This window comes from Argiope bruennichi, chromosome 9 (assembly GCF_947563725.1).
Source record: "Argiope bruennichi chromosome 9, qqArgBrue1.1, whole genome shotgun sequence".
Taxonomy (NCBI): Eukaryota; Metazoa; Arthropoda; class Arachnida; order Araneae; family Araneidae; genus Argiope; species Argiope bruennichi.
In genome coordinates this window covers 80,125,924-80,135,912 of record NC_079159.1, presented here as the reverse complement: position 1 = coordinate 80,135,912, position 9,989 = coordinate 80,125,924, and the positions used below count along the sequence as shown (strand labels likewise).

The 9,989-nt window shown below is 30.9% G+C and overlaps 1 protein-coding gene across 1 annotated transcript; it reads right to left on the bottom strand.

Moving 5' to 3' along the window:
- Window positions 1-428: 428 nt before the first annotated feature.
- LOC129984567 (uncharacterized) lies at window positions 429-9,419 on the bottom strand. The gene is made up of 5 exons (XM_056094482.1): window positions 9,299-9,419; window positions 7,132-7,240; window positions 4,730-4,869; window positions 1,748-1,910; window positions 429-808 (listed from the first exon to the last, which is right to left on the bottom strand). Exons 1-5 carry the CDS (start codon window positions 9,336-9,338, stop codon window positions 595-597), a joined length of 666 nt encoding a protein of 221 aa, XP_055950457.1. The 5' UTR covers window positions 9,339-9,419; the 3' UTR covers window positions 429-594.
- Window positions 9,420-9,989: the final 570 nt, after the last annotated feature.

The following is a 9,989-nucleotide window of genomic DNA, read 5'->3' as shown; positions in this document are numbered from 1 at the left end:
GATTTATGGGTTGTGTGTTGTTGATTTCTACAAATGCAGCTTTTATATATGCTTAAGTTGCTTATTTGCTAATCGCTTTTCGTGCTTATCTGGGTTACCCACTATCGAGCAAGTTCGACTTTTTTATAGTATGTGGAGATTGAATCGCCAAGACCCGAACCTGCGACGTTAAGGCCTGCAGTCGCGTAACATAACCACTAGACAAAAGCGATCACCACAGTCCGGTGGTTGTTAACTGGCTTATGAAGCTACCACCACAAGTATACTAACCGTGCAGATTTATTGTAATAATAGTCTTATAAATACTGAGAAATTTTATTACTGCCTAGAGTTCTATTTAAAAATTAGAATATTTTAATTAGTCTTCTATTTAAAATTGATAAATATTTTGTCAAATAAACAATTGTGTTAATAATTGAATCCATCAGTAATAGTTTGAGCATTTATTCATCTTTCCAGTTACAACTCAAAAAAAAATTTAATATAAAAATTTTATATTTAATATAAAAAAGTAATAATAGATCCTTTAATATAAAAAAGTAAAAAGGATATACATAAATAGATTAACATAAAACACAGGGTAAGTTGAATGCTTTATTCACTAGCCATTATTCGATTTAAGGAAGCTTCCTCTTCCAATTCCAATTCCAAAAGGGCTAAGAGCTTCGATAGAATTTCTTCACTTGCAACCGAGCATCGGAATCGAAATCCTGTACTCCTGCTTAGTTCAAGAACAAGGTCTCCCGCATCGTATCCACATCTCTCAGAAGATTTGGAGGCGTAGCACTGAATCTCGAGGGATGCCAACCTGAAGAAGATGAGTAGTAATTTAATGAATAATACAAATGCTATCTTGCTAAAAACAAATGCAGTATTATCTCGCTTTTGCACTTTTAAAGAATGAGAGAATCAGCACTGCAAATGGTTTAAGTCATAAAAGGAAGAACGCGGTAAAAAATTTCATAAATGAAGGTTTTTTTGCATTATAGAATATTATGTTCTTATTCCTTGTGCTTAGTTAGGAGAAGAATTTTTAAAATGGTATATATAATGCATTTTTAGTTTTTTACCCTTTATAATATAGAAATGTAATAACTCAGGATAACTCAAATTCTTTCTTTGAATCAAATGCTAAGATTTTTATAACCAGTATTGTATTTGCAAAAGCTTAGAAAATCTTATCTCCCCCCCCCCAAAAAAAGGATGTGCCATAAAAGGAAGAATATTGTAAAAGATTTCGTAAATGATTTTTATATTATAAAATACTATCTTCTTATTCCTTGTGGTTATCTACATATTTCATGCAAATTAATTGTTAATACCACTGATGATTAATTGTTAATACCACAGACGAAACTCGCACAACCCCTTTTTACATGGGGACACATTCACGCACCTCACAGATAAAACAAAGATGAAGAACAACCATGCCTGAACCGAGATTCGAACCCGGGAAGCCTAGATCACTGGGAAGACGCGCTACCCCTAGGCCAGGACGCCGGCATTTATCTTTCAAATTTTATATGCATTTGGCATTGCGAGATATCTTATCAATAAAAGAAACCGCATATGCAAGAAATTTAGAAAGCACTCCTTGCTTTAGAATGAAGTTCTGTAAGAATTAAAAACTAATATATCGGAATTATTATTAAATGAATTTAAAAAAAGGGGAGATAAAAATGCATAAAAAGTTTGGTAGTTGCAATTCTTTGCGATAGACGAAAAAACATATTTTCAGCAGACTTACAAGCACTGAAATGCTTCCCAAAGTTCATCATTAGTGCCTTCTTCTGTCTCAATTTCACGAATATATTTCAACATTTCTTCTGTCTTTTTATCTATGTCGTTATGGCATATTTGTATGTCCTGTTGAGCTACTTCATTGAAACAGCCAATGTTTTGAACGATACCTGTTAAAAAGAAAGATACAGTCATGTCAGTCAAAAATATCATTTATTATACACTAGCCGTCTTTGGCGATCAGCTAGTTCACTGGGAATAATAATATGTTTCATTTCAATAAAATATCTTATTAATAACTTCTCATGATTCCCTCAACAAATTATTTTTAAACCTCAAATCGTGATATATTTAATGTTTTTAATAACCTTGCACACACCTTAATAGCCTTTATTGTGCACATGAACTGTCCTAATGGAGTCAAACATCATGGCCTCATAGTGATATTATAATCATAACTATGTGAGTATTCTCTTTTATCATTGCATCTTATCATACGTGTTATTTCAATGTATTATTCCTCATAAAAAATTGAATAGATAATAAACAGAAGTTTTCTTTCTTAGCTTTAAACAATGGAAGAAACACAAGCGCTTAAATAAAATATGAAAGAATGAAACTGGTTTTTATTATATCTCAATATTGAAATATATTTTTAAAAGACTCTATAAAAAAAACTTTTAGAAATCTGTTGAAATTCAAAAAAAAAAAAATTGCTACAAAATAGAATGTTGTCAATAAAAATGTAATCGTTTGGAACTTTAAAACGGTGGAAAAGTCATTTTTGTGGAATGTTACTCGAACATTTCTGAGAAAAACCATCGTAATCTTCTTAAATTTTTAATTAGTAAAGAGTTTTTCGATATACAATCTCCAAAAATTTATTAATACCAAATTTATTGGTTCTATGGTTTGGCTGGTAGAATGGCTACGCACAAATACACATTCTTTTATACAGGGTGCGGCACAAAAACTCGGGCAAAGTTATTACATCATAGAAAAAAAGTTAATTCCTTTCTTTTTAATTTTTGTTCATTGCCCTTTGTCTACCACTTCAATTATAACATATTTTATAATGCATATTTTAGTTTATGTATTGAGTTTTGGCCTTTTTACAATGCCAAGCAAAAGATATGCTATTTTAAAGTTGGAAAACGAACAATATGAAGTAGTTCATTTGTTTAAGTGCCTCGGCAAATAGTGTCTGAAGCTATCTATCATTTCAAAGAGCTTGGCACTTTCAGTAGCCGTGAAATTATCAATAAGTAAGTTCAATGAAATTCGAAAGTTTCCATAAGAAAGATCACTGGTGAACTGAAAATAAGGGACCGATCAAAACAACGAATGGCAAAATCAGAGTTCGATGAAAACCTTACAAGATCCAGAAATTTGAGCTTCTCACTGAAGAAAAGAAACTCGTACGGCTCCAAAGACGCCGAAAACTTTTGAAACGGGGCGCATGTCAGCATTGAGAAAGATCCTTTCCTCTAATGAGAAGCTCTTTACCGTCCTAAAGCTCGTAACTCCTAGAACTATAGGTTCTGGTCTGTAGACGCACTAAGCACTTCAGCAATTGTTGAACATTGCAAAAATCCAAAGTCGATCAGATCTGGGCGAAAGCTGCAAAACATCTTTTGTTTTTGTTGGATGATGGAGTTAAAATAATTCAAAAAGTATACCAGTGGGACACTTTAGAAGCTTTTATATTTCCGTGGGACAAAACACACTTCGGCAATGTAAAGTGGGCGTTTCAACAAGTCTCTGCATCAATTCACAAGGCTAAAAGACAGAAGAGTAGTGGAAGGAAAATTTTCTGGTATCTGATCTGGTATCTGAAATTTTCTGATATCATCTGGAGAATAAGCACAATACTCGCCAAATATCAATCCCACGATTAAAGTGTATGGTTCATTTGGAGTCTAGGACTTGCACTAAACGGAATAAAAGTTTGGACTTTCTAAAGCAATGGCTTCTGCGGAACTGGGATAGACTAAAGGAAGAAGACTTGCGGCTCATTGCTGAAAATTTCAATAAGCTTTTGCGCCCCTGCATCGCTGCCAAAGTTGTCCACTTTGAAACCAATTAAATTTATTTATCAGTAAATGTCTAATTGTATTATTATTTTTTTATATTTTGTTAATTTAATAATTTGTTTGTCCGGGTTTTTCTGCCACACCCTGTATTGTAAATACGAAAAAGAGATAAAGATTTAGCAAATAAATTAAAATATAACAAATAGGCAAATAGGCATTTAATTTTCTTATTTGTTTAAAGGTAAATGATGTACAGGGTAATTATAAAAAAAAACTATCCTGATGTATGAGACCGCAAATATCATACCATTTACAGGAGCGGAATAAGATTTTGGGTTAAGGTATTTTGAGATATGCGCTCAAGAATCATATGAAAAATAAGAGTTAAGCTTTAACAGTTACGGTTACAGTGAAAAAAATTTCAAATACAAACAACAACTTTTTTTCTAATTGGAAAATGCTCTCCAATGCTCTGCAAAAATACAATGAATAACGTTGTAACGGTGTCTGTAGCACCGTCTGAACGAAAATGGAATGGAGGAATTATGGAATGGAATTAATGGAATTTTACTAGAATGTACACCTATCACTATAAAAGAAAGCTAATTCAATTGCCAAACCAAATTATATTCAAAATTGAGAAAATATGAGCACAACTTTTATATCTATCAAACATTGAGGTTAAAAATATCTATGAATATTCATTCATCATAATTTCCATTTATATGCATTGACAATGAAGATTTTAGCAAATTCATGAGTTGATACTGAAGGAACATTCAAAAAAAATTTTTTAATAAAATGTTAAATTTACTGCTTTTTTCGGAGCTACCAACCACATTATTAATTAAAAATCGTAACAAATTTTACTGAATGAGAGTTTTTATATTTATTTTTCATTTAATATCGTTTTTGACAAATATTTATTTAAATATGAAAAAAACGTAGAATCTTACGTAAATGAAGCTCTGAATTTTCTGCACATGCGTCTTCTGCAACGTCCTTTAAATTCTGAAGATAATTTTGCCATGACACATCTTCAGGATCACATTTCTTTAAATAATCTTTCTTGCATTCAGCGATTTGTATAAATTTTCTAAAAAGAATTTGAATAACGTAATTAAAATGCAGACAGTAAGTATTATAATTAAAATTATTGCTATATAAATTTTATACCGAGAAAACTATCTCTGCTTTATAAGACTATCATTAAATTAAATAAATAATTTCATATCATTGTAATTACCAGCAGTTGTAATTCAGTGTCATAAAAAGTTTTTTTTAATTCAATTATTTGTCAAATAATTGGCAGGTACTGTTCCTTTTTATTGTTTAACTGATACGTTGTCTACCGATCGATCTTTCTATTGCAGATGGAAAATAATAGATTATTTCAACAAATATTATACATGAAATATGGCACATAAACTTCATATCATATTTGAAGTTCTATATCAAACTTCGCACTAAATCAATTAATATAAAGGGGAATGAAATATTAAACACAAGAGTATATTTTCTATTAATATTGTAAAATTATTTATTATTTCCAAATAAAGAATTTTCTATTTGGTTACCGATGGTTTAATTCTGTTCAATTACGGCTAAGTATAAATTCATTTCTGTTGTTGTTGTTGTTTCTTATAGCACTTGCCACGGACAATCCTGCTGTTATGAAGACAGCGATTTAAGCCGGAGGTAGAGAGTCTCTTGTTTTTACAGTAGCGCCAGCTAGGGCCAAGAGTACGACTTTGCTACTCACGCATCACTCATTCGCTTGCACAACCCTTTTTTACAGGGGGGCACGTTCACACATCTCACAGATAGAACAACGGAAGAACAACCATGCCCAAACCGAGACTCGAATCCGAGACTCCCAGATCACGGGGAAGACGCGTTACCCTTATGCAGGACGCCGGCATAAATTCATTTCTTAAAATCCTAATTGAAAATTATGCAAAGTGCCCTCTTAAATCTTGTTTAAATAGTTAATTTATATATTATTAGAAATAAGTTTATATTTATAAATGGAAAATGCTCTAAATACTATAAGAATATATAGTTTACGTTTGTTGAGTCATTGACTGTATTGGTGTTTAAAAGTTTAGAGTATTTTGGAGCTTCAAACATATTCAGTAAAATGCTCTTTATAAAATTACAGTTTAAATAAAAAAAAGAATATATTCTCTTGAGACTGAAATAGGTCGAATTATGAAGATTTAGGTATCATTATTTTAGAACAATCAATAACCACAAAACGCTGTGCACTGATTGATGGATCCTCCTCAATGACCATTGAAGTTGTGTAAAATCATTTGAAATGGTGATATTCAAAATAGTACTATTTGGTCAGTTTTAGTCCCAAAAGTGTAGTGTTTAGAGTTTTCAAAATGTATTTGAAAATTTTATACCCTCTCCAAAAATCAATTGATAAATATTACTAAAAGGAACTGGGAATGCATTAAAAAATCTCCTTATCTTTTTGGCAACACATTTATTTATTCAAATAACGTGACAAACAATCCTTTACATTCCTTACCGCATTTTTCTATTTAGAAATATATTCCTATATCTAGCGGTTTAAAAATCAGTCACAAGTTCACCACTAGTATAAAACTCTGTATATTATAGAAAATCCTCTACTCGAAATTTTCTCACATGCTTCCTAATGATGATGCCCTACCCCCTATATTCTCATAAAAATTTGAAGACCTTCAAAAAGGCTGTGAAAGTTTCGAGTGCACAGAGTTTTAGTTTCAGAGTTTCTGAAACGAGCATTTTGTGCTTCTTAGTATAAAGAAGAAAACATAATATAAATTTTGAATGCTTTTTTTTCAACTGGTTGAAAATAAAATGTGACATAAAGCTGCAATTTTAGTGACAAGGTCACATGTCATATTTTATTCACCTAAATTACTGCTTTTCCAATTATCATGTTTTCGTGCATACAAATGTGCAAGCTGATAGACGGTTAATTCTTGGTCGGATTTGGTTCGGTACTCAATAACAAACTACAAATTTGATAGTAAGACTGTCCAGCAAATTTTATTTTTCTAATCGTTTCACGTTTTGTGATTATCGTGTTCAATTACAATCAAACAGAAAGAGACAAACTAACCTGAGAATGAATTATATTCAAAATTTTATAGAAAACTGCACAAAGGTCTTTAAAATATCTATTGCAGATAAACAAACTGAATTCCAAAACCTGTTTTTCGGTCTAAATAAAATTTGAAATGCTTAGATTTTTTGAAAAATCTCGAGTTCAAATTTTTTGATAATTACAGTAAGTACTTTTATACCCTGTATACGAAAGAGTCAAAATAAAAAGTAATTAGAATACATTCGAAATGCTCACGGGCATATTTTATTAAGGTCCTCTTCAGTCTTCGGAAAACTCCAGTCATATGGTATTGGGCAAGCTTGATGTCGAGATTGCTGGCATATGTCGCCGTTGCCCAACACACCTGTGTCAAAAAAAAAAATCTGTTTTAATGAAAAATCCGAATTTACATTTACACAAAAGAAAGAAACAAGATAAACATATTTATTCTCACAAAATCTCCCACGGGGGGATGGATAAGGATGAGAAACTTTCGGTTTGGTGGTTGGTTCTCACCAGCCCGGTGTGTACAGAAATGGTGTAGGAAATGCTACCTCCTATCGATGATGGGACGTATTTCCCACGGGATGAGCTGTACCGTGGCTTGTGATCGCCTTTATGACTCATTCATAGTTTTCGCCAGTGTTACTGTCGCGGTGGTCCGATCATTCAAATGTATGCGTGTGCCTTAATGGCAAGTCGGAGTGGTTTTTTATGGTTATTCTTACAACTTAGTTACCTTTGGTGACCAGTTGTCTCGTTGGAAAGATTGATTGTACTTAATTTCCTTATTTTTTATGCATAAATTTACTGCTCATGATTTCCGAAAAAACTGTTTTTCGGTGCCAAGTTGTGATATACATTAGATCTGTATTACTTTCAGAGCCTCGCAATGGTCCATTTATTGTGTAATTGAAATTCCACACCAAATAAAATTCCTTAATAATATAATGCTATTTAAAATCTAGCTATTCATCTTCTTTACATTTCTTGCAATACTGCAACTTCGCTTTCTTATTTTTCACTAATCACGCTTTTACATATTTGAATTTCATGATTCCCACAAAAATATATTTTAAAACATCAAACTGTGACGAAAATTTAAATCGTGTTATTTTAAGTTTTACTCTTGTTCTATTCATTTTGAATATGAATAATGTTGCCAATAACACTATGAGTCAAATCTCGTGATATCATAGCGCAATTAAAAACATAATAAATAAAATTGTATTTTTATTATTATGGTCCTGCTGTATTTATTATTGTATTTTTGAGGTATTTTATTTATACTTTATTATAGACACCAAATATGAAACAGAATCTTTCCTCTGGAAGTCAAATTTTTCTCAGTGGCATTTTAAGCTAAAGATAATTTAATTTTCTGGATTTGATTTCTTTTTCATGAGATGTGCTGTGTGTGAAAAACTTATTTATATGTTTACTAAAAATTCCAAGTGATAGATATATTTTGCATAAAATAAGCAACAATGATTTTTTGTGCAAGAAAATTGAATTTGATTATTTAAATTAATGCTACTATTCGTTTTGTGACCAGCTGATTCAATGGTAATATCGATTCTGTTTATTTTTCTTTAAATCTCTTCAGCAAAACTTTTCATTTTATTCAAGATTCTCTCAAGAAAAATTTTTAAAATATCAATTTGTGATCAATAACTTTACACTTATTTTTTTTTTTATTTTATTTTGCGCTTCAGATTCTCTAATAGAGTCGGGACTCATGACATTAAAGTCCGATTAAAAACTTAACTTTCAGAGCAGCCTGTCTTCAAATCGCACGTTATTTTTCACTGTTTGTTTATATATAGCTTCAATTTCTTTTTCCTCTAATACATTGACCTGACAATAAACAAAATATTTATTTTCTTAGTTTGCAAAAAGCGTGAACTATGATTTTAGCACCAAAACAATTTTTCTGCTAAAGAAACACGAACAAAATTACTTTTCAACAGTGGAGAACCACCCAAAATTAAATATTTGATAAAAATAAGGAAAACGATTTTAATTTCTTTGCCATAATGACATCTATTTTTAAAAATTATGATACAATATATTTTTTAATAAAAACTATCAAAATTAAAGAGAAAGTTGCAATAATAGTAGATTGGAATTGTTAAAAAGATAATATTTTTATTTTTAAAATGCAGTTGAAAATTTGCTTAGTTTTTAAATAATTAATTCCAACAAATATTCCAATATTTTGTTCCAATGTACACATTCCAAGACTCAAACTATATTTTGCTAAATTTGATAAAATTAAGTCTAATGCTTTGACTTGTAGACCGCCGCCAACACATACATCCATTATCGTCTATTACTATATAATAGAGCTTAATATGACGGCCAAAGCAACTAATCGCTGAAATTAGCTACTTAAAAATAAATGCAATGTGAAACATCTTACCTCCCCATGTTCCCAGAAGTAGAAAAATGCAGAGCAGCATTTTGTTTCGCTGAAATCGTTTTACATAATGAGTTAATTTGGTCTCAGATCATTTGACTTTATCGAAACGGATGCAATTCGCCGATTATTAATGAGTAATAAGCAAGGATATCCTTTTTTAAAAGGTGATAACTTTTCTTCCACAAAAGCAGGCATGAATCTTTCAAGGACACACACATATTCTGCCCGAAAGACTTTGTTTCCGTTCGAAATTTCTTTTTTTATATCGGTATATCTCGAGGAACAAAAGACGAACTTCTGATAAATGAAATGAACTAAAAACATTTATTGGTATCTTCCTCTACCGCATGGGATTTATAAGACATAAAAATTGCATCATCTTTTTTTTTTCTTGTTTAAAGTTTTAAAAATTCGCTCAATTTGTTTTAGAATTAAATGTTAAAAAGTAACTTCCTATGACATATTTAATCAAAATCGGACGATAAATTCCGTCGGCATATTCCTACGAAAGTAAATTACGTAAAATAAGTGAGTGAAGAAATAAATAAAGTAAGGTGAGTGAGTAAGTAAGTAAAGTAAAATGTAAAGTAAAATCTGTGAAATACTAGAAAAAATAAATAATTAAAGCAAAATAATGTGAAATCATTACAGTAAACAATACTTATAATAATCCGTTGTATACATCTGATGA

Excerpts from the sequence above, each read along its gene's own strand:
- LOC129984567 (XM_056094482.1), bottom strand. The coding sequence starts at position 9,338 with ATGCTGCTCTGCATTTTTCTACTTCTGGGAACATGGGGAG. Across the intron at positions 7,241-9,298 it reads ACTTCTGGGAACATGGGGAG|GTGTGTTGGGCAACGGCGAC; the intron begins GTAAGATGTTTC and ends TTTTTGACACAG. Across the intron at positions 1,911-4,729 it reads AAATTCAGAGCTTCATTTAC|GTATCGTTCAAAACATTGGC; the intron begins GTAAGATTCTAC and ends TCTTTTTAACAG.